This window comes from Neoarius graeffei, chromosome 27, assembly GCF_027579695.1.
Source record: "Neoarius graeffei isolate fNeoGra1 chromosome 27, fNeoGra1.pri, whole genome shotgun sequence".
NCBI lineage: Eukaryota > Metazoa > Chordata > Actinopteri > Siluriformes > Ariidae > Neoarius > Neoarius graeffei.
In genome coordinates, this window is record NC_083595.1 from 6,267,721 (window position 1) to 6,293,460 (window position 25,740).

The 25,740-nt window shown below is 37.7% G+C and overlaps 1 protein-coding gene and 1 pseudogene across 1 annotated transcript; one reads left to right on the forward strand and one right to left on the reverse strand.

Moving 5' to 3' along the window:
• Nucleotides 1–2,133: 2,133 nt before the first annotated feature.
• Nucleotides 2,134–3,570, reverse strand: LOC132874788 (guanylate kinase-like). The gene is made up of 5 exons (XM_060911187.1): nt 3,566–3,570; nt 2,843–2,981; nt 2,580–2,649; nt 2,380–2,465; nt 2,134–2,169 (listed from the first exon to the last, which is right to left on the reverse strand). The coding sequence occupies exons 1-5, from the start codon at nt 3,568–3,570 to the stop codon at nt 2,134–2,136; spliced, it is 336 nt and encodes a 111-aa protein (XP_060767170.1).
• Nucleotides 3,571–15,011: 11,441 nt separating this feature from the next.
• LOC132874789 (renin receptor-like) overlaps nt 15,012–25,740 on the forward strand; it is a 38,675-nt pseudogene continuing 27,946 nt past the window's right edge.

A 25,740-nucleotide genomic window follows, 5' to 3' on the forward strand; every position in this document is an offset into this window, starting at 1 on the left:
ACAAACTGTTTACAACAGGAAAATCAACAAAGGACAAAATTTTGTTCCCTGAGGGAAGATCGACCCAAAACATCGATCAGAACTGAATTTGCATGATAAATGAGAGAGGAGATGCAATTCTAGTCAGAACAAAAAATTTGTTAAGTTGACCTAATTACTCACATTTTTTAGCAAAAAATTGACAACACAATGATCAGGTTCTGTGCAGAAGGTCTAGTTCTTTCAAATAAAACAATCAGAACTGAAATCCATTGAGAACTGAAGGAGGAGATGTGATTTAAGTGAAAATAAGCAAAGTTGTAAGTTGTAAACTTGACATGTTGTCTATGTTCTACTGTGAAAAAATATGGGTTTATGAGATTTGCAAATCACTGCATTCTGTTTTTATTTACATTTTACATGGCGTCCCAAATTTTTTTGGAATTGGGGTTGTACTGCTGAAGATTAGATCCAGAAAAATCACACTGTGACATCATGATTACAATGATTAAACACCATAATATTTAATTGATGTTTATATTGTAATATCTGTATTATACTGTTAGCTTTTAAAGTAGAAAAATGTTCCCAGGTCTGTAAATGTCCAAAAGAAAAAAAAGAAAAACTTTCAACGATCTCACACAAACAACTTCTGGTTCAATTTTCTTATCACTGAAATACCCCTACCTGGAATAGAGTGATCCAGCCCCGCCCACTTTTCTTTAACCGTGAACACAGGAGGCATGTTTATGTTGAACAGAAGTCATGAGGTTATCACGGTAATTGTAATTGAGCAGAGGGAGCTCAATAAGTTAGCGGTCTGGGTGTGTTATACCCACAATGCACTGCACTGTAAGTTTATGTGAAGGTAAACACTGAGGGTTGGTGAGTTTGTTTATAAAAATGTACCCTTTAGATAAGTGTGTAATAAAAGTCGCCCCCTTTTTCCTAACCACTATAATTAGTGGCCTGAATGTAATCGTTGATTAAGAATAAAAAGGATATATTTATTTAAATTTTCCCTTCAGAAGCTGTATGAATATATCAGCCTTATGTGAGGGAGAGGAGTATATGGACCTCTTGCAGTCACGTGACCGGAATGTAGACAGCCGCCATCTTGTCGGTCAACAACACAGCTGAATACTGCTGCACTCATATACAAAATGGATCAATTTCAACCAACGGACTACACGGCTCATTTTTCTAATGAACAGATAATTAGATATATGTCTAAAATAAACGACCTACAGATTAGTGACCCTTATCGCTTACCGGACGTAGTTTTCACGACCGTGTCAGTGGATATTGAACTGCCAGAGGTGGAATACCCAGACGTGTATAATTACCTCATTAACTTTCCCTCGCTGTTCAGTGGTGAAGCACTGCATGCTTATAAATCTCTGGACAGTTATCTTTACAGAAATTCAGGATTTGTCAGCGACTCAGCCCCCCTCAGATGTGGCATCTTGTAAACAAGAAAATAACAATCCTCATTGGACGGGTAAGTCACTTAAGTATTGAGTACTAGTACTGACCAGTCAATAATAGAATAGAATAAGGTAATTCCAGCTGTAATTCTAAATCGTCCGTCTTGTTTACCATGGATCTGGCGTTGGAGAGGTAGAGGCTTGGCAGTGGAGGTTTGAGTGGCTGTTTTCTGAGCTTAGTCAACAGGCCGGCTCTGCAGCCTCGCTTTTGCTTCCTCTCCCGACGCTGCCTCCTTCGCCTGCCAGACCCGATAACAATCCACAGAGACCCCGCTGGTCTCGCTATCTCATCTGGAATGTTGTGCATGCGATGGAAATCGCTACAAACCGTCATTTTCTGCTGGAAATCAATGTCCAGTAAGTCCATACGGTTGTAGTGGATACTGAAGTCCGGTACAGACGAACAACACGCAAAAATACACACAAAAAAACATAAAAAACGTGCACAGGTAGAAGTAGAACCAGAAGTAGAAGTAGAAGGCGGAAATATGGCGTTTTACCGACAAGATGGCGTCTGTTTACAATCTGGATCGGCTATGACGTCACATGCAAGATCTCTATTGGCAGTGTGTGTGTGTGTGTGTGTGTGTGTGTGTGTGTGTGTGTGTGTGTGTGTATAATGTTGCTGTCTCTAAGCAATGGTCGTTGATGGGTGGATGATGGACCTTCAGGCTTTGGTGGTGTTTTTGAATTTTTGGATTTCCTGTTTTAAAAAAAGAAGGAGGGTTACAAGAGTACATGCCCCTGTGAATGAGTGGTTACTATAGAAACAATAACGTATTAGAACGAGTGTATTAATATCAACCTGTGATTTGCAGCTGCACTACTGTCACAGCTGCTGTTATGGAAAACTAATCAATACCTTCTGATCAATCAGAATGCAGAAGTGAAAGTGTGAAGTGAAAGTTCTGACCTGGAGCAGAGCTGCTTTTAATTTCTCATACGCTTCATCCAGATTATCATTAACGATGACCACATCAAACTGACCTGCTTCTTTACCTGAAAACACACAACGTACACATGCATGTGTGCAGAGGTATACAGTGTGTGTGTGTGCGTGTGTGTGTGTGAGAGAGAGAGAGAGAGAGAGAGAGAGAGAGAGAGATCACTTACTGAACTCCATTTCCATGAGTGCAGCCTGGAGTCGCATCTGTAAACTATCCTCAGACTCGGTCTGTCTCACCTCTTCTCCTAACACACACACACACACACACACACACACACACACACACACACCAAACTCACATTAGTTATTAATCATTTAATTATCACAAGAAGTGTGGTTTGGAATGACTTTTAGGTCAGTGTTTAGGTGTGTGTGTGTGTGTGTGTGTGTGTGTGTGTGTGTGTGTGTGTGTGTGTGTGTGTGTGTGTACCAGCACATCCATGGATGGGGGTTGGATGGAGACATAGACGGGGTTTAAATTGGTTCTCTTGATGCTTTTCACCCCCTGCATGTCAATGACCAAAATACAAATCAGATTTTGGGCCTGAACAGCCTGGACTGCAGCTTTACTTTAGGGGAAACACACACACTCTCTCTCTCTCTCTCTCTCTCTCTCTTTTACCATTCAGAGTGGCTTCAGTCATAAGACCACTGGGTAAATACAGACAGCAAGCACAAACGAGTGAGGCTAATGATTTAAGCTCGGTGATAGAACATGCACATTGTGAACACACAAAAAGAACGGACCATCTGAGTGAACATGAGACAGAATTATCCATCACGTCATTTATCTCAGATAGGTCAATAAATCAATAAGAAAATCCTTAAATTACATTATAAATTACACATAGTATCAACTGCTAACCCAGTGAATATGGAAATGACATCAAATTATCCAGCACATCAACATTTACCTCAGATATGTTGAAAAATTAATAAGAAAACACTTAAATCATATTATAATAGCACAGCATCAAGTATTAACATGGTGAACATGGAAATGACACAGAATTATCCAGAACGTCAACATTTCCCTCAGATGTGTTAAATTTATTTTAAAAACACTTAAATAACACTGTAATTACACTTAGCATCAAACTGCTAACACACTGTCAGTGGAAATGACATAATCATCCGGAACGTCAATTTTTACCTCATATGTGTTGAAAAATTAATAAGAAAACACTTAAATCATATTATAATGCCAGTTAGCATTGAATGCTAACACAGCGAATGTGGAAATGACACAAAACTATCCAGAACATCAGTGTTTACCTGGGATATGTTGAAAAATTAAAAAGAAAATAACCAAGTTATGTACACTGTAATTACACTTAGCATCAACCTGTTAACACAGTGACAGTGGAAATGACAGAGTCATCCAGAATGTCAACTTTTACCTCAGATGTGTTGAAAAATTATTTTAAAAATACTTAAATAACACTGTAATTGCACTTAGCATCAAAGTGCTAACAAACTGTCTGTGGAAATGACAGAATCATCCGGAACGTTAACTTTTCCCTCATATGTGTTGAAAAATTAATAAGAAAACACTTAAATCATATTATAATTCCAGTTAGCAGTGAGTGCTAACACAGTGAACGTGGAAATGACACAAAACTATCCAGAACATCAATGTTTACCTGGGATATGTTGAATTATTTAAAAAAAATGTACCCAAGTTACACTGTAATTACACTTAGCATCAACCTGCTAACACAACGATGGTGGAAATGACAGAGTCATCCAGAACGTCAACTTTTACCTCAGATGTGTTGAAAAATTAATAGGAAAATATTTAAATTACACTGTAATAACATTTAGCATCAAACTGCTAACACAGTAACAGTGGAAATGACATAGAGTCATCCAGAATATTAACATTTACCTCAGATGTATTGAAAAATTATTATGAAAATACTTAAATTACACTGCAATTACACTTAACATCAAACTGCTAACACAGCAAACATGGAAATGGCACAGAATTATCTACAATCTCAACATTTACCTGAGCAGTGTGAACAAATTAAGAATAAAACACAAATCATATTATAATTACACTTAGCATCAACCACTAACACAGCAAACATAGAAATTTTCATACGGGAAGATTACTTTTTGCATCAGAGATTTTTTTGTTACTCCGAGAAAATTTTCTTAGCATCCACCATTTATTTTTTCAAACACGCATGCCCAATGAAATGGAACTATTTTTGATTTATGTGGTTTTATAGTTGCACGTGGTTTTCTCAGTCATTTAAGTCCATCAGCTCGGACTGCCCAGACTTCTGTGACGGCTGCAGAAGTCATGTTCTGCCAATTTCTCGTGGAACACAACATCCCCCCGACTGTGGCAGACCATTTTTCTCAGCTAGAGAAAAAAAAGTTTCTCGATTCAAAGACTGCACAGGTAAGCATTTTTTTTTTTTTTAAATAAAGTTTTTACTGTTTGCATGTAGGAAAGCTTCCTCCATTATGATGATAATTTAGGGAGGCAATACTGGGAGTCACTGTTTATACAACGGCAACTGTAGTTACCTGGTAATTTCTGGTTTTGCTTCCCTAAACATTTTAATTGCTGATAGAAGTTATATGCAGACACAGATGACCAACACCTGTGACTATTATCAGTCGTCAGTAAACTGGAAAAGTATTGAATGAAGAGTAATGGTGGTAACGACCATTGGTAACCTGTCTCTAAAATGTGTAGTAGGGGATGGAAGCAATTTAACACCATCTACATGTTTGCCGTGCTCTGATTATCTTTTATTGACCAGGAAAATAATAGATGTATACTGGGGAAAGATCTTCGATGTAAAAACTGCTCTGGGTGTTGCCAGGTTTTCAATGCTGAAACAACTTTTTACTGCTTTGCTGTACCTCCCGCATAGTGATGCAGATAGTGAGAGGGCTTTTTCATTGGTTAGGAAAATTCATTTTTTTCATATACAGAAAAAATATGGCTGCAGACACATGAACTGCATATCTGCAAATTAAAATGAACTGTGATGAGGAGCTAAAACTGCTACCCAAGCAGTGATGATATACGTAGCTAGTGCCAAATCGACAACATCTTTGTACAACAAAGAACACTCCAAAAAGGAATAAGATTTAATTATTGTTATAAATTATTGGGAAGATTTTCAATTTAACTTCATAATTTATTAATATTTTCACTTATCCTTGTTTACATAACATACTTGATGTGGTTCAGTCATCTTTAGTCGGATAAATATGCCTATTACAATAGGAGTGTATAATGTGGAATAAAACAATCGGTGCTTTGGATTATATACTGGAATTTTTTCTCATGTATAAGGGCTCATGGGTGTATGTAAGGGAAAAGTACAGATTTTGTAAGGGCATGGGTAACTAAAGGTTGACATGTAAGTAACACAGTGACGGTGGAAATGACAGAGTCATCCAGAACGTCAACTTTTACCTCAGATGTGTTGAAAAATTATTTTAAAAATACTTAAATAACACTGTAATTACACTTAGCATCAAACTGCTAACAAACTGTCTGTGGAAATGACAGAATTATCCAAACGTCAACTTTTCCCTCATAAGTGTTGAAAAATTAATAAGAAAACACTTAAATCATATTATAATTCCAGTTAGCATTGAGTGCTAACACAGCGAATGTGGAAATGACACAAAGCTATCCAGAACATCAATGTTTACCTGGGATATGTTGAAAAATTAATAAAAAAAATACCCAAGTTACACTGTAATTACACTTAGCATCAACCTGCTAAGGCAGCATGGTGGTGTAGTGGTTAGCGCTGTCGCCTCACGGCAAGAAGGTCTGGGTTCGAGCCCCATGGCTGGCAAGGGCCTTTCTGTGCGGAGTTTGCATGTTCTCCCCATGTCCGCGTGGGTTTCCATTGGGTGCTGCGGTTTCCCCCACAGTCCAAAGACATGCAGGTTAGGTTAACTAGTGACTCTAAATTGACCGTAGGTGTGAATGTGAGTGTGAATGGTTGTCTGTGTCTATGTGTCAGCCCTGTGATGACCTGGCGACTTGTACAGGGTGTACCCTGCCTTTCGCCCATAGTCAGCTGGGATAGGCTCCAGCTTGCCTGCGACCCTGTAGAACAGGATAAAGTGGCTAGAGATAATGAGATGAGATCAACCTGCTAACACAACGATGGTGGAAATGACATAGAATCATCCACAACGTCAACATTTACCTCAAATATGTTGAAAAACTATTACAAAAATAATTAAATTACACTGTAATTGCACTTAACATCAAACTGCTAACACAGCGACAGTGGAAATGACACAGAATCATCCAGAACATCAACTTTTACCTCAGATATTTTGAAAAATTCATAAGAAAATACCTTAATTAGGCTGTAATAACATTTAGCATCTAACTGCTAACACAGCGACCGTGGAAATGACATAGAATCATCCAGAACGTCAACATTCACCTCAGATGTGTTGAAAAATTATTAAGAAAATAATTAAATTACACTGTAATTACACTTAGCATCAAACTGCTAACACAGCAACAGTGGAAATGACACAGAATCATCCAGAACATCAACTTTTACCTCAGATATTTTGAAAAATTCATAAGAAAATACCTTAATTAGGCTGTAATAACATTTAGCATCTAACTGCTAACACAGTGACCGTGGAAATAACATAGAATCATCCAGAACGTCAACATTCACCTCAGATGTGTTGAAAAATTATTAAGAAAATAATTAAATTACACTGTAATTACACTTAGCATCAAACTGCTAACACAGCAACAGTGGAAATGACACAGAATCATCCAGAACATCAACTTTTACCTCAGATATTTTGAAAAATGAATAAGAAAATACCTTAATTACACTGTAATAACATTTAGCATCAAACTGCTAACACAGCGACCGTGGAAATGACATAGAATCATCCAGAATGTCAACATTCACCTCAGATGTGTTGAAAAATTATTACGAAAATAATTAAATTACACTGTAATTACATTTAGCATCAAACTGCTAACAGAGTGACAGTGGAAATAACATAGAATCATCCAGAATGTCAACTTTTACCTCAGATGTGTTGAAAAATGAATAGGAAAACATTTAAATTACACTGTAATAACATTTAGCATCAAACTGCTAACACGGCGAGCATGGAAATGCCACAGAATTACCTACAATGTTAATATTTACCTCGGATGTGTTGAAAAATTATGACAAAAATATTTAAATTACACTGTATAACATTTAGCATCAAACTGCTAACACAGCGACAGTGGAAATGACACAGAATCATCCAGAACATCAACTTTTACCTCAGAAATTTTTAAAAATTAATAAGAAAATACCTTAATTACACTGTAATAACATTTAGCATCAAACTGCTAACACAGTGACAGTGGAAATGACAGTCATCAAGAACGTCAATATTTACCTCAGATGTGTTGAAAAATTATGAAAATACTTAAATTACACTGTAATTGCACTTAACATCAAACTGCTAACACAACAAACATGGAAATGGCAGAGAATTATCTACATCAAGATTTACCTCAGATATGTTGAAAAAATAATAAGAAAATACCTAACTTAGACTGTAATAACATTTAGCATCAAACTGCTAACACAGTGACAGTCGAAATGACACAAAATTATCTACAGTGTCAACATTTACCTCAGATATGTTGAAAAATTAATAAGAAGATACCTAAATTACACTGTAGTAATATTTAGCATCAAACTGCTAACACAGTGACAGTGGAAATGACAGAGTCATCCAGAACGTCAACATTTACCTCAGATGTGTTGAAAAATTATTATGAAAATACTTAACTTTGTTAGGGTTTTGCTGGGATTAGAACCCAGGTTGCTGGTGTGATAATCCAGCAAACCCCCACTAGGCCACCAAGGGAATGACTCAAGTACAGAGGCGTGAGGCGAAAGTAGGGTATCAAAAAAACAGTTTATTTACACTATATACAATCCAATGGAAAAAACAAAACGAAAATCCAAAAGCTCAGAAGATAAACCAAAATAAAAATATCCAAAGGTTAAATGTCCAAAAACAAAAGGAAAGGCAAAATGCTGAACGCTCAGAAGATCAAAAAGGAACAAAGTCCAAAGAAAGCAAAAAATATCAAAAACACAAGGGCACAGTGGGGGGGGGATTCCTAGGGGCAGGGGCATACGTGGACGTCAGTACGGGCCGCAACAGCTGGTGCGTTGGTGAGTCCGAAGGGCATCACCTGGTACTCGTAGTGCCCTGACGGGGTGTTAAAGGCAGTCTTCCACTCGTCTCCCTGTCAGATACGGACGAGGTGGTATGCGTTCCGTAAGTCCAATTTGGTGAAGACAGTGGCGCCTTGGAGCAGCTCGAACACTGTGGACATCAGTGGAAGGGGATAGCGGTTGCGTACAGTGATCTTGTTCAGACCCCTGTAATCAATACACGGCCGGAGCCCCCCATCCTTCTTGCTGACAAAGAAGAAGCCGGCACCAGTGGGTGAGGTGGATGGCCGAATGAACCCAGAAGCCAAGGCGTCCTTGATGTACTCCTCCATGGCCTTGCGTTCTGGCTGAGAGAGGGAAAACAGTCTGCCACGAGGAGGGGTAGTCCCAGGGAGCAAGTCGATGGCACAGTCGTAGGCATGGTGCGGAGGAAGAACGGCGGCCCTGCTCTTGCTGAAAACTTCCTTGAGATCCCAGTACTCTGTGGGAACTTGAGATAACTCGGTGAGATCAGGAGGCTCGGCAGGAGACACAGGAGAGCTAGAGAGCAGACAAGAGGCATGGCACGCAGGGCCCCATTCCACAACCTGGCTTGTTACCCAGTCTATGCGAGGGTTGTGGCGGGTAAGCCAAGGAAGGCCTAGAATCACTGGGAACTCTGGTGAAGGAATCAGGTGCAGGGATATTTCTTCCTTGTGACCTTGAGACTGGAGAAGTTACTTGGGTGACTCTTCCATCACCTAAGGCTTGGCCATCCAGGGCAGACACAGACAGTGGGACTTCAAGAGGTGCAGTCGGGACATTGATACTTTGGGCGAAGTGAACATCCATAAAGTTGCCAGCCGCCCCGGAGTCTAACAAGGCCTGACAAGAGTGGACGGACTCACCCCAGGAGATGGAGACCGGGATGTAGACTCCTTGGCCAGGGAGTTCAGGAGAGAGGGTAGGCCCCGTCACAACCCTCCCTCGGCTGGACGGGGCGGTCCTTTTCCCGAGCGCTCGGGACATGATGCTCGGAAATGGCCAGGCTTGCCACAGTAGATGCAGCACTTGTCTCTCCTTCTGCGCTCCCTCTCAGATGCGGAGAGATGAGTACGGCCCACTTGCATGGGCTCCGGACAGTCACTGGAGGAGGTAGACGGGTTCCAAGTTGAGGCAGTGAGGCCGGGGAGGCTCAGGACTTGGCAACGCTCTCTAATCCTGTTGTCAAGACGTGTAGAATGTGAGATCAGAGTTTCGAGGTCACTTGGGCATCCGATAGAGGCCAGGCCGTCTTTGATAGGGTCAGACAAACCATGGTGAAAGGCTGAAACCAGGGCTGCTTCGTTCCATCCGCTGACAGCTGCGAGCATCCGGAACGCGATGGCGTAGTCCGTGACGCTTCCTTCTTGCTGGATGGACATGAGCTTCCTGGCTGCGTCTTTACTGGTGTCTGCCTGATCGAAGACACGAAGCATCTCCTCCATAAACAACTTGAAATCAGAGCACTCGGGTCCCTGTCTCTGCCAAATGGCCGTTGCCCAAGCTCGTGCCTTACCAGCTAACAAGGTTATCACAAAGGCAATCTTGTGGCAATCCGTAGTGTAGGTGGTAGGCTGAAGCTCAAAGGTGAGTTGGCACTGGGTAAGGAACTCCCGGCACTCACCGTGCTTGCCGTCATACCTCTGTGGTGCAGGAAGGCTGGGTTCGTGAGGTGAAGGAGACAGCGTGGCGGGAGGCACTGGAGCAGGTGCAGATGGTGGAGCAGGAGCCGGTGTTCTGAAATTTCATCCTACCCATGAAAACGTCCTACCCGAGTTAACTGCGCATGCGTACAACGGCGAATTCACAGGGCCATAATTTTCTGCTACTGTATTACACAAGGTTAGTTTCTTGTATTTTTAATACCTTCTATGACCAGTATTCAATGCATATGTTTGACAGTCAAATAGTTCAACTTGCCACGTGCATGATATGTGTTTGAATGCAGTTTGAATAGCTAATACTGCGAAGCATTGTCATTTTCATGTAGTCATAAAACTTGCTCATGCGTCTACGAAATTAGCCCAGACTTTGCAGTTTGCGAGACGAAATACATCTTTACAATACATTATCTCACTGTGTAGCCTAAGCTAGTTTACAAGACGATGTACGTTTTTATGATACATGATATGATTGTTTCTGAGAGCATGCAGTTCGATGTGTAATAGCTCTGTTTACCAGCTGTTTCGAAACTTACTCAGTAGCCTACCTTTACATTAGCGCAGGGTTTGCATGTCTCTGGTATTACATAGGCTCGTTTGCAAGTCTCTATGATACACTCTCAAAAGAGATGTGTTAAAAACAACACATATTTAACACATCAGCGTGTTTATATAAGGACAACACAGTTTGTGTTAATAAATGTGTTGAACTCTATAACACAGTAACTGTGTTGAACTATTTAACACACTAGTGTGTTAAAACAACACAGTTTGTGTTTTATTTATTTAAATAAATAAAACACAAACTGTGTTGTTTTAACACACTAGTGTGTTAAATAGTTCAACACAGTTACTGTGTTATAGAGTTCAACACATTTATTAACACAAACTGTGCTGTCCTTATATAAACACGCTGATGTGTTAAATATGTGTTGTTTTTAACACATCTCTTTTGAGAGTGTATTGACCTACAGTCATTTTAACATTACTGTACAGACATGGAAAGTAAATGGGATCAGGTGCATGCCCTCCTGACAGAAGGCACATACCCCTCGGGGTATGGAAAAAGTCAGAGGCAAAACCTGAGGAGATATGCCTCCAAATTCAGAGTAAGGGGTTAGTATCACAAGTCTATGATGCATGTTATTTAGAATACTGTATGTGGCGATAACGCATTATTAAAGTAATGTATCATTAACAGAAAAAGATCTCTGGTTTGGTAATAAGAAGGTGGTGAAAAAGAGGGAGGAAGCCAGGAGACTTTTCATGGAGTTCCATTCCTCCCCCATGGGAGGTCATACTGGCATCCTTAAAACATGGGCAGCAATCTCTTCCAGGTTCTACTGGACCGGGATGTCTGTAGACATAAAAAATTGGGTATGTTTTTTTAAATGTTTTTTTGTTTTTTTGTTTAATATAAACGGACTGTCACACACAAATAATGTTAATAATGTAGTTTATATATTTTCAAGATCTTAGAATGTGACAGATGCCAAAAGGTTGGAAAACCATTGACTGCAGTGGGGGAGTTGCAGCCGATAAAGGTAAATACATATTAATACTCGTGCAAAACTATACAGTAGGTAACAATAGTGTGAAATCACATTCTCCCTATGTCCTTATGGGAGGTGAACAGTTTAGTGTTATGGTTATCTTTATATTACTTTTTTTTAGGTCTCTGGCGTGTGGGATTTGATTGGGATCGACCTTACTGGACCACTTCCCAAAACTGTCAATGGCTTTCAATACATTTTGACAGCTACTGATTTTTTTTCCAAGTGGGTGGAAGCTTTTCCACTCAAGTCCAAATCAGCTGCAGAAGTTGCAAGATGTATTTGCAGTATTATATACAGGCATGGCTGCCCAAAGCGCATTCTCTCTGACCAGGGAAGAGAGTTTGTGAATGACGTATGTACATTTAAATAACAAGCATTCAAAACATCTGCACAGTTGTCTATCAACAGTTGACAATTGCCTTGTTAATGTGAATCAACCAATAATGTCAGGTAATTAGTTTAGTCTTCACTTTTATTTTTTCTTTTTATTTTTTAAAGCTTAACAACAGACTTTGTGAGTTGCTCTGCATAGAGAGAAGCGTGGCCGCAGCCTATCATCCACAAACAAATGGTCTGGATGAAAAGACAAATGACAACATCAAACGGTACTTTTATAGTATGTGCAAGTAATCATATTTATTATTGCAATAATATTGTATTATTGCTGTTTTTCATGATAATTATTTTATTTTAGAGCCCTCAAGAAACTGGTTAATGACCAACAAAATGACTGGGAGATTTATCTTGGGGCAACTTTGTTTTCTCTGCGGTCCAAAATTCACACTACCACAAAGTACTCTCCATTTTTTTTGATGTATGGACGAGAAGCAGTATTTCCGTCAGAGGTACCTGCTGAAATGCCGGTAAGTATTATGATATGGCCACTCAGTGCTTTGACTTTATGTTTACAAAAACTGTTTTTTTTTTTTCTGTTTAAAACTGTTATTTTGTCACTGCCATTACGGGGTTGCTTCTATGTTTTCTTTTGGTAGTCAAAGTGGAAACTGCAAACAAGAACACATTCAGGGGTAATGCTTGGTCTCTTAAGTGTGGCAACAGGGTTCTTAAATGGTGGTATGAACAAGTGCTGAACTATAAACTATAAAACACAGCTGTTAAGTTTAATTTTCTTTTGTGCCAGTAATTAATTACATTGTATGAAATTGTTTTAATTATAGCTTTTAGATATTGTCCCAGCAGAAGAAAAGTACAGTGAAGTAGTGGAGCAAAAAGCAAAAGAAATGACAGCAGTTAAAGAACAGGCTGAGGAAAACATTAGAAAGTCCCAAGAGAAACAGAAGGAGGCATATTCAAGAAAAGTAATGAAGAAGTTCAAAAACCTTAAGTACAGCATTGGTGATGAGGTACTTCTGTGTAACATGAGGAAGCATGGAAGGAAGGGAGGCAGGATTGAAGCGGATTTCTCTGGACCTTATATGATACAAGCAATTAGCGGTAGGCTTGTCACGCTAAGTACGTCTCAAGGAGCTACTCTGAAAAACAAATACAACATCAACCACATAAAACCCTATAGAAGAAGCGCATCTACAGATGTACAAGACCAGACTGGCCCTGTGCCTAGTAAGGTTGACATCACGAAGACATCTGATGTGTTCCCTGAAATCTGCCCTCTGCCTTCAACAAATCAACAGTCTGAACGGCCTTCTGTTATTCAGTTTTGTGGCAAAATGCCAGCAGAACACACTGATACAGATAAACAGGTAGACAATACAGTAGCTGAAGTGCAGGAAATGGACCATATTCCGCCAAAAATTAACCGCAGCATCCAGCAAGAAGGTTTCATTGGCGCTTTAACTTTTTGGGTTTTTGGTTCTGACCCGTTGGTCAAACCTTCTCCACCGGTTTGTTCTCTACCTGGTGGAGATGTTGGAGCTTTTCTTCTTCAGGTTAGCCTGTTGGCTATTTTCATATTTCTAACAAGATGTTTCATCTGTCCTGTTTCATCTAACAAGTCATTTTTCGGCTTTTACTAACAATGACATTTTACTAACAATTCATTATTATACTTTTAACAACACTACCCCACCCTCACCCACTAACTTGATGTTATACCAGAGGTGGGAAAACTACAGCCTGGGGGCCACATGCAGCCTGCTGGGCCATTTCATCCAAGCCCTCCTATCAATTAGCCTACCTGCAACATTTGGCCCTTCAGACGATATTTAAAACCCAATGTGGCCCTTGGGTCAAAACAGTTTTCCACCTCTGTGTTATGTTTGAGTAATGTATACGCCTCCTTGTCTGTGCTAGTTCATTATGTTTTTATTAACAGTTTCTTTGGCCTATTTATTCACGTTTTCATAAAGTTCATAAATATATTTTGCCACACTTTTTCTTTGTATTTGTTTTAGTGAAGGAACTCTGGGCGGCTAAAGACCGCGGCAAAGTTGAAGTAGTTGTTGGACCATATTCACTGTACCAATCCTCTTTCCGTACGCTGCAAGGATCAGGATGGCTTTCAGATGAAGTAATAGATGACTACTGTAATTGAATACAAAACTGTTTTACTTTTTTTTGTTATTTCATTGTTGTTTTCTCTTTTATGCTATGTTATTGATGCGTACATTCACCACTTGCTACAACAACACAAGGTATGTGTTACTTTTGAATGGAAATTACTTGACATGGTCTGTGAATGTACTTTTGCACTAACAAATATGTTGATAATTTTATCAGGAAGCCATATTTCATCTCAGTGCCGTTGTGGCAAGCGCCCTCTTCTTTAATGGACAGTTTAGATGTCTCCATAAGGTAATGTACCTATTAAGAAAGTAATTAATTTCTTTTGATGTAGGGTTCTACTCATCCTTATTAATCATATTATTTCTATATTATTTGTTACAGATGAAATTCCCAGCTGAGGATGTTTGGCTGTGTCCTGTGAATGTTACAGCACAGTGGATTCTTGTGGTCTGTTTCCTAAATGTTTGTTTTTGATAACACAGTACTTTGAAAGATTTTCTGTCTTTTGTTATGTGGACAGATTTGAACAAATTCTCGGTTTGAACAAATTAAGCAGGCTGTGCAAGACTCTGTAGAATAATCATTTAGCTTTGTAAAGAAAGTCCTTATACAGCTTGTTTGTTGATATGAAATATGAAATTACTTTACTTTAGGTTGTGAACATGGCAGAGAAGTCACTTACTGTAATTGACCCAATGGGAAATGAGGATGCCTACAACAGGAAGATTCTGAGGAACTGGCGGTAATATATAGAATAATTTGCTTAATTTTAATATTTTTTCTTTTTTCGAGATAATTTTTTCTAAAAATGAAGTTTTAAAACAATAATTTTAATGCTCTAATAGAAACTTTCTGAGGAATAGGACAAGCGAGGAGTCCAAATATGCGTGGACGGTGAAAACCATGAACCACAACAACCAGATGGATGGCAGCAGTTGTGGGGTTCTAGTGTTGAAGGTACTATTTTCCTACGTTTATGTTTATGTCCTTTGAAGATTTAGCTAATAGTATTTCATTGCATAGATTATGTATCTAGAAGCCTATGTGGTATTATGTAGATAATGTACCAAAATCAATCCCATAATTATATTCATAATTAATTTACAGTACACCGAAGAATTGCTTCAGAGTGGACACATTTATGATGTGCAAACAACTGCAGAAGCCGTCAGTGGGCACAGGATGAGCATAGCCTGTTCACTGCTAAAACACACACGCACACACACAGACACACACAGGGGAGGGTGTTCTGAAACATGACATGGTCCACATGCAGCCTGCTGGGCCATTTCATCCAAGCCCTCCTATCAATTAGCCTACCTGCAACATTTGGCCCTTCAGACGATATTTAAAACCCAAATGTGGCCCTTGGGTCAAAACAGTTTTCCACCTCTGTGTTATGTTTGAGTAATGTATACGCCTCCTTGTCTGTGCTAGTTCATTATGTTTTTATTAACAGTTTCTTTGGCCTATTTATTCACGTTTTCATAAAGTTAATAAATATATTTTGCCACACTTTTTCTTTGTATTTGTTTTAGTGAAGGAACTCTGGGCGGCTAAAGACCGCGGCAAAGTTGAAGTAGTTGTTGGACCATATTCACTGTACTGTAATAATTTGCTACCACCCTGAACACAGAGGAAGCAGATATTTATGGGGATTTGCTATCTATAATAATGTGCTACCACCTAAAAGATGGAGGGAAGGAGATATTTATAGGGGTTATATGTCTATAATAATTTGCTACCACCCTGAACACAGAGGAAGCAGATATTTATGGGGATTTGCTATCTATAATAATGTGCTACCACCTAAAAGATGGAGGGAAGGAGATATTTATAGGGGTTATATGTCTATAATAATTTGCTACCACCCTGAACACAGAGGAAGCAGATATTTATGGGGATTTGATATCTATAATAATGTGCTACCACCTAAAAGATGGAGGGAAGGAGATATTTATAGGGGTTATATGTCTATAATAATTTGCTACCACCCTGAACACAGAGGAAGCAGATATTTATGGGGATTTGATATCTATAATAATGTGCTATCACCTAAAAGATGGAGGGAAGCAGATATTTATGGAAGCAGATATTTATGGGGATTTGATATCTATAATAATGTGCTACCACCTAAAAGATGGAGGGAAGCAGATATTTATAGGGGTTATATGTCTATAATAATTTGCTACCACCCTGAACACAGAGGAAGCAGATATTTATGGGGATTTGCTATCTATAATGTGCTACCACCTAAAAGATGGAGGGAAGCAGATATTTATAGGGGTTATATGTCTATAATAATTTGCTACCACCCTGAACACAGAGGAAGCAGATATTTATGGGGATTTGATATCTATAATAATGTGCTACCACCTAAAAGATGGAGGGAAGCAGATATTTATAGGGGTTTGATGTCTATAATAATTTGCTACCACCCTGAACACAGAGGGAAGAAGATATATGTGCTGGTAGGATATTTTCACAAGGTAGGACAAAATATCAGATACAGCTATAAATTTCTGCTACGGGTAGGAAGAAATTATAGGTAGGAAGAAATTTCAGATACAGCTATAAATTTCTGCTACGGGTAGGAAGAAATTATAGGTAGGAAGAAATTTCAGAACACCGGATCAGGATGAGGAGATGCGGGTAGAGGAGTCAGCTGTGCCAGGGTTTTCCCAATTTGCTGAAGCAGTACCTCGTGGCGAGCAAGGGCCTCAAGTTGGCTTGCAAGCGTACATCCATGAGCGTCCATGGTCGCTCCGAAGCATGTCAAAGCTGCCATAATTCCCTGAAGGTTGGCAGGGTAGACAGTTGAAGACGCCTCTGCTGAGTCGGTCATGACAGAGTCTTTCTGTTAGGGTTTTGCTGGGATTAGAACCCGGGTCGCTGGTGTGATAACCCAGCAAACCCCCACTGGGCCACCAGGGGGATGACTCAAGTGCAGAGGCGTGAGGCGAAAGTAGAATATCAAAAAAACAGTTTATTTACACTATATACAATCCAATGGAAAAAAAGAAAATCCAAAAGCTCAGAAGATAAACCAAAATAAAAATATCCAAAGGTTAAATGTCCAAAAACAAAAGGAAAAGCAAAATGCTGAACGCTCAGAAGATCAAAAAGGTACAAAGTCCAAAGAAAGCAAAAAATATCAAAAACACAAGGGCACAGGCAAGATACGTGAGACAGAGGAAACTAGCACAAGACAGCATAGCATAAAGACTCCGTGACAAGGTAACAAACAGAGGGGTATTTATACACAAAACAATTAAGGAACAGGGTGGGGCAGGAAACAGGCAATCAAGACAAACACAAAACACAGTGGCGGCCTCTAGAGGCCAAAACAAACATGACAAGATAAACATAACAGCGGCCTCTAGAGGCCAAAAACAGTCCCAGTCCTAACAAATTTACACTGTAATTGCACTTAACATCAAACTGCTAACACAGCAAACACAGAAATGGCACAGAATTATCTACGATGTCAACTTTTACCTCAGAAACGTTGAAAAATTTATGAGAAAATACCTAAATTACACTGTAATAACATTTAGCATCAAACTGCTAACACAGTGACAGTGGAAATGACATAGAGTCATCCAGAACATCAACTTCTACCTCAGATGTGTTGAAAAATTATTATGAAAATACTTAAATTACACTGTAATTGCACTTAATATCAAACTGCTAACACAGCAAACACGGAAATGGCACAGAATTATCTACAATGTCAACATTTACCTCAGATACGTTGAACAATTAATGAGAAAATACCTAAATTACACAGTAATAACATTTAGCATCAAACTGCTAACACAGCGACAGTGGAAATGACATAGAGTCATCCAGAACGTCAACTTTTACCTCAGATGTGTTGAAAAACTAACAGGAAAATATTTAAATTACACTGTAATAACATTTAGCATCAAACTGCTAACACAGCCAGCATGGAAATGCCACACAATTACCTACAATGTTAATATTTACCTCAGATGTGTTGAAAAATTGTGAAAATATTTAAATTACACTGTAATAACATTTAGCATCAAACTGCTAACACAGCGAGCATGGAAATGCCACAGAATTACCTACAATGTTAACATTTACGTCAGATATGTTGAAAAATGAATAAGAAAATACCTTAATTACACTGTAATAACATTTAGCATCAAACTGCTAACACAGTGACCGTGGAAATGACATAGAATCATCCAGAACGTCAACATTCACCTCAGATGTGTTGAAAAATTGCTACGAAAATAATTAAATTACACTGTAATTACACTTAGCATCAAACTGCTAACACAGCCACAGTGGAAATGACACAGAATCATCCAGAACATCAAATTTTACCTCAGACATTTTGAAAAATTAATAAGAAAATACCTTAATTACACTGTAATAACATTTAGCATCAAACTGCTAACACAGTGACAGTGGAAATAACATAGATTCATCCAGAAGGTCAACTTTTACCTCAGATATGTTGAAAAATGAATAAGAAAATACCTTAATTACACTGTAATAATATTTAGCATCAAACTGCTAACACAGTGACCATGGAAATGACATAGAATCATCCAGAACGTCAACATTCACCTCAGATGTGTTGAAAAATTGCTATGAAAATAATTAAATTACACTGTAATTGCACTTAGCATCAAACTGCTAACACAGCCACAGTGGAAATAACATAGATTCATCCAGAAGGTCAACTTTTACCTCAGATATGTTGAAAAATGAATAAGAAAATACCTAATTTACACTGTAATAACATTTAGCATCAAACTGCTAACACAGTGACAGTGGAAATGACATAGAGTCATCCAGAACGTCAACATTTACCTCAGATGTGTTGAAAAATTATTACGAAAATAATTAATTACACTGTAATTGCACTTAAAATCAAACTGCCTACACAGCAAACACTGAAATGGCACAGAATTATCTACAATGTCAACATTTACCTCAGATACGTTGAAAAATTAATGAGAAAATACCTAAATTACACTGTAATAATATTTAGCATCAAACTGCTACTACAGTGACAGTGGAAATGACATAGAGTCATCCAGAACGTCAGCTTTTACCTCAGATGTGTTGAAAAATTAACAGGAACATATTTAAATTACACTGTAATCACATTTAGCATCAAACTGCTAACACAGTGTCAGTGGAAATGACATAGAATCATCCAGAACATCAACTTTTAGCTCAGATGTGTTGAAAAATTAACAGGAAAATATTTAAATTACCCTGTAATAACATTTAGCATCAAACTGCTAACACAGCGACCATGGGAATGCCACAGAATTACCTACAATGTTAACATTTACCACAGATATGTTGAAAAAATAATAAGAAAATACCTAAATTAGACTATAATAACATTTAGCATCAACCTGCTAACACAGCGACAGTCGAAAAGACACAGAATTATCTACAGTGTCAACATTTACCTCAGATATGTTGAAAAATTAATAAGAAGATAACTAAATTACACTGTAATAACATTTGGCATCAAACTGCTAACACAGTGACCGTGGAAATGACATAGAATCATCCAGAATGTCAACATTCACCTCAGATGTGTTGAAAAATTGCTACGAAAATAATTAAATTACACTGTAATTACACTTAGCATCAAACTGCTAACACAGCCACAGTGGAAATGACACAGAATCATCCAGAACATCAACTTTTACCTCAGACATTTTGAAAAATTAATAAGAAAATACCTTAATTACACTGTAATAACATTTAGCATCAAACTGCTAACACAGTGACAGTGGAAATAACATAGATTCATCCAGAAGGTCAACTTTTACCTCAGATATGTTGAAAAATGAATAAGAAAATACCTAATTTTCACTGTAATAGCATTTAGCATCAAACTGCTAACACAGTGACAATGGAAATGACATAAGTCATCCAGAACGTCAACATTTACCTCAGATGTATTGAAAAATTATTACGAAAATAATTAATTACACGGTAATTGCACTTAAAATCAAACTGCCTACACAGCAAACACTGAAATGGCACAGAATTATCTACAATGTCAACATTTACCTCAGATACGTTGAAAAATTGCTACGAAAATAATTAAATTACACTGTAATTACACTTAGCATCAAACTGCTAACACAGCCACAGTGGAAATGACACAGAATCATCCAGAACATCAACTTTTACCTCAGACATTTTGAAAAATTAATAAGAAAATACCTTAATTACACTGTAATAACATTTAGCATCAAACTGCTAACACAGTGACAGTGGAAATAACATAGATTCATCCAGAAGGTCAACTTTTACCTCAGATATGTTGAAAAATGAATAAGAAAATACCTAATTTTCACTGTAATAGCATTTAGCATCAAACTGCTAACACAGTGACAGTGGAAATGACATAAGTCATCCAGAACGTCAACATTTACCTCAGATGTATTGAAAAATTATTACGAAAATAATTAATTACACTGTAATTGCACTTAAAATCAAACTGCCTACACAGCAAACACTGAAATGGCACAGAATTATCTACAATGTCAACATTTACCTCAGATACGTTGAAAAATTAATGAGAAAATACCTAAATTACACTGTAATAATATTTAGCATCAAACTGCTAACACAGTGACAGTGGAAATGACATAGCGTCATCCAGAACGTCAGCTTTTACCTCAGATGTGTTAAAAAATTAACAGGAACATATTTAAATTACACTGTAATAACATTTAGCATCAAACTGCTAACACAGCGAGCATGGAAATGCCACAGAATTACGTACAATGTTAACATTTACCTCAGATATGTTGAAAAATGAATAAGAAAATACCTTATTTACACTGTAATAACATTTAGCATCAATCTGCTAACACAGTGACCATGGAAATGACATAGAATCATCCAGAACGTCAACATTTACCTCAGACATTTTGAACAATTAATAAGAAATTACCTTAATTACACTGTAATAACATTTAGCATCAAACTGCTAACACAGTGTCAGTGGAAATGACATAGAATCATCCAGAACATCAACTTTTACCTCAGATGTGTTGAAAAATTAACAGGAAAATATTTAAATTACACTGTAAACATTTAGCATCAAACTGCTAACACAGCGAGCATGGGAATGCCACAGAATTACCTACAATGTTAACATTTACCACAGATATGTTGAAAAAATAATAAGAAAATACCTAAATTAGACTATAATAACATTTAACATCAAACTGCTAACACAGTGACAATGGAAATGACACAGATTCATTCAGAACGTCAACATTTACCTCAGATGTGTTGAAAAGTTATTACGAAAATAATTAAATTACACTGTAATTGCACTTAACATAAAACTGCTAACACAACAAACGTGGAAATGGCACAGAATTATCTACAATGTCAACATTTACCTCAGATATGTTGAAAAAATAATAAGAAAATACCTAAAGTAGACTGTAATAACATTTAGCATCAAACTGCTAACGCAGTGGCAGTGGAAATAACATAGACTCATCCAGAAAGTCAACTTTTACCTCAGATATGTTGAAAAATTAATAAGAAGATACCTAAATTACACTGTAATGTGCACTTAACATCAACCTGCTAACACAGCAAACACGGAAATGGCACAGAATTATCTACAATGTCAACATTTACCTCAGATACGTTGAAAAATTAATGAGAAAATACCTAAATTACACTGTAATAATATTTAGCATCAAACTGCTAACACAGTGAGCATGGGCATGCCGCAGAATTGCCTATAATGTTATCATTTACCTCAGATATGTTGAAAAATGAATAAGAAAATACCCAAATTACACTGTAATAACATTTAGCATCAAACTGCTAACGCAGTGACAGTTGAAATGACATAGAATCATCCAGAACGTCAACTTTTACCTGAGATATGTTGAAAAATTAATAAGCAGGGGCTTCAGTTTGGGAGAATAGCAGGGTACAAATTATTTACAGCAGGGTGCAATATATATATATATATATATATATATATATATATATATATATATATATATATATATATATATATATATATATACAGAGAGAGAGAGAGAGAGAGAGAGAGAGAGAGATGCAAGTACGAATTTTTCATGGGGCGGGATGGTTTGGAACAGGTCATCTAAAATTGGGATAACATTTACCCGGGATGGGTATTTGAGGCGGGTCGTCTAGCTTAAGCTTGATTAGCGTTGTTACGCACGCAGTTTGTTTTTTCGAGCAGCTGTCAAACGCAGAGTCAACTTTACGATCTGCGATTATAATGTCTTAAGCAAGGCTGAGAAACGGTGGACTAAGACGTATTTATTTTTCTACATCAACACAATGACAGAATAAATTTGCGTTCAAAACGTACTTACCTTTCCCTCTAGACCAGGGGTCGGCAACCTTTGAGACATTGAGTGCCAATTTCAAATTTTCTAGTCAATGAGTGTGCCACTATCAACAATAATGGTAAAATGACACAAACTACAGGAAAATTTCCAACAAATTTGGAATTTTATTATACATAGGCATGCATATGAGTATTCCTTACAGATAAATAGATTGTTGTGCTCAGACACAATTTCACATTTTGCTTGTAGGCCTATAATCTGCTCCAAAATCAAGGTAAAACGTTAACAGCAAAAAATATGTCTACCAAAGACTATGATAACCAGATGATTGTATAACCCAAAATAGAACTGATAGTTGGATTTGTATTTTTTTTCTCTGAATGTTTCAACTTCTCTGTTTTCTCCTCTGTGATGCTGAGGAGGACCCTCATGCACCCGTGTGTGTGTGTGTGTGTGTGTGTGTCATTGTACATAGAATCTTACTGTATTAATCTTCTTATAAAATTATTCTTCTCATAAACACCTTATAAACATCTTATGAATCAACAATTAAAGAAACCTCTCATAAATCATTTTAACAAAGGCCAGTGATGCATAAAAATACATCACAAACGAAATGCCCACAACATTTTATATAAGCAAATAGCAACGTATTTAACTAATCAGTGTGGGCTGAGGCTAAAATGAATCATAGGCTATGCCTCAATTAATATATCTTGCCTACCAGTCAGTGTGATCCCTGTCCTTGCTTTTCTTGGCTGAGCTTTTTTATCTGGGGTTCGTAGTTTGTCACTTTTAATTGTAAACATGCCTCAGAATGGTCCGTCGTCAAACGGCTGCGGGTGGGGCTGAGCATGCTTTTCATGTGCGAAAATACCTGCTCACACAGGTATGTTGAGCCGAACACTGACAAGAGGGCCAATGCAATGTTCTTGAGACAGCTGAACTTCTCTGGTGCATGCTTGATTGATTTGGCTCTATCGGCAGGGTCTTTATATGTCTTCTCATGTTTTGTCTCGAAATGCCGCTTAACGCTCGAAGTTCGGCACACAACGTTTTCACAGCACAAGGTACATACAGCATGATCTTTGACAAAAACAAAACCATATTCTTCCGTCCAGGAGGGCTGAAATGCCCTAGCTTTAGTTTTTTTAGCCGGAGGCTCTGTCATCTCTGCACTTGTAATGCTATCAGATAACTTTGATTTTGATGCACGCTAGGCTACACTCAAAAAAATAAAACACTGGATTTACTTAACCGAGTTATGGCAACTGGTCCCACGAAACTGTGTTAATTTAGATGTATTGAATACAGTTATGTTTTGAATAACTCAACATAACTGTATTCAATACATCTAAATTAACACAGTTTCGTGGGACTGGTTGCCATAACTCGGTTAAGTAAATCCAATGTTTTTTTTTTTGAGTGTAATTTTACACATGGGTCTCTGGGAAAGTGGGCGGGAGCTGGGTGGAGAGCGCTGTGGAGCGAATGCGGTTGGAAGATCGTGCTGTCACTCAGAGATTTTTTTTTTTTTTGCTGATACTGGTCCAGTGTTGTGCATGCCAGTGATTATGCCGCCGCGTGCCAGCAGTGGCACGCGTGCCATAGGTTGCCGACCCCTGACATAGTGGATGTAATTTACGTTCACAACTTTTTTTGCCGTCAGAAATATTTAATATTAAATTTTGGGACTCGACTGACAATAGCCGGCAGCATAACAAGCTACACATGGCGATTTGCTGCCGGTGACCGGCTACTTTTGAGACCGCTGAATAAGAAGATACCTAAATTACACTGTAATGTGCACTTAACATCAACCTGCTAACACAGCAAACATGGAAATGGCACAGAATAATCTACAATGTCAAGATTTTCCTCAGATCCCTTGAAAAATTAATGAGAAAATACCAAAATAACACTGTAATAACATTTAGCAGCAAACTGCTAACACAGTGACAGTGGAAATGACATAGAATCATCCAGAATGTCAACTTTTACCTCAGATGTGTTGAAAAATTAACAGGAAAATATTTAAATTACACTGTAATAACATTTAGCATCAAACTGCTAACACAGTGAGCATGGGAATGCCACAGAATTACCTACAATGTTAACATTTACCTCAGATATATTGAAAAATGAATAAGAAAATACCTAAATTACACTGTAATAACATTTAGCATCAAACTGCTAACACAGTGACAGTGGAAATGACATAGAGTCATCCAGAACATCAACTTTTACCTCAGATGTGTTGAAAAATTATTACGAAAATACTTAAATTACACTGTAATTGCACTTAACATCAAACTGCTAACACAGCAAACACGGAAATGGCACAGAATTATCTACAATGTCAACATTTACCTCAGATACGTTGAAAAATTAATGAGAAAATACCTAAATTACACTGTAATAACATTTAGCATCAAACTGCTAACACAGTGACAGTGGAAATGACATAGAGTCATCCAGAACATCAACTTTTACCTCAGATGTGTTGAAAAATTATCAGGAAAATATTTAAATTACACTGTAATCACATTTAGAATCAAACTGCTAACACGGCGAGCATGGAAATGACACAGAATTACCTACAATGTTAACATTTACCTCAGATATATTGAAAAATTATTACAAAAATATTTAAATTACACTGTAATTGCACTTAACATCAAACTGCTAACACAGCGACAGTCGAAATGACACAGAATCGTCCAGAACATCAAATTTACCTCAGATGTTTAGAAAAATTAATAAGAAAATACCTTAATTACACTGTAATAACATTAGCATCAAATTACTAACACAGCAACCTTGGAAATGACACAGAATCATCCAGAACGTCAACATTTACCTCAGATGTGTTGAAAAATTAACAGGAAAATATTTAAATTACACTGTAATAACATTTAGCATCAAACTGCTAACACGGCGAGCATGGAAATGTCACAGAATTACCTACAATGTTAACATTTACCTCAGATATATTGAAAAATGAATAAGAAAATATTTAAATTAC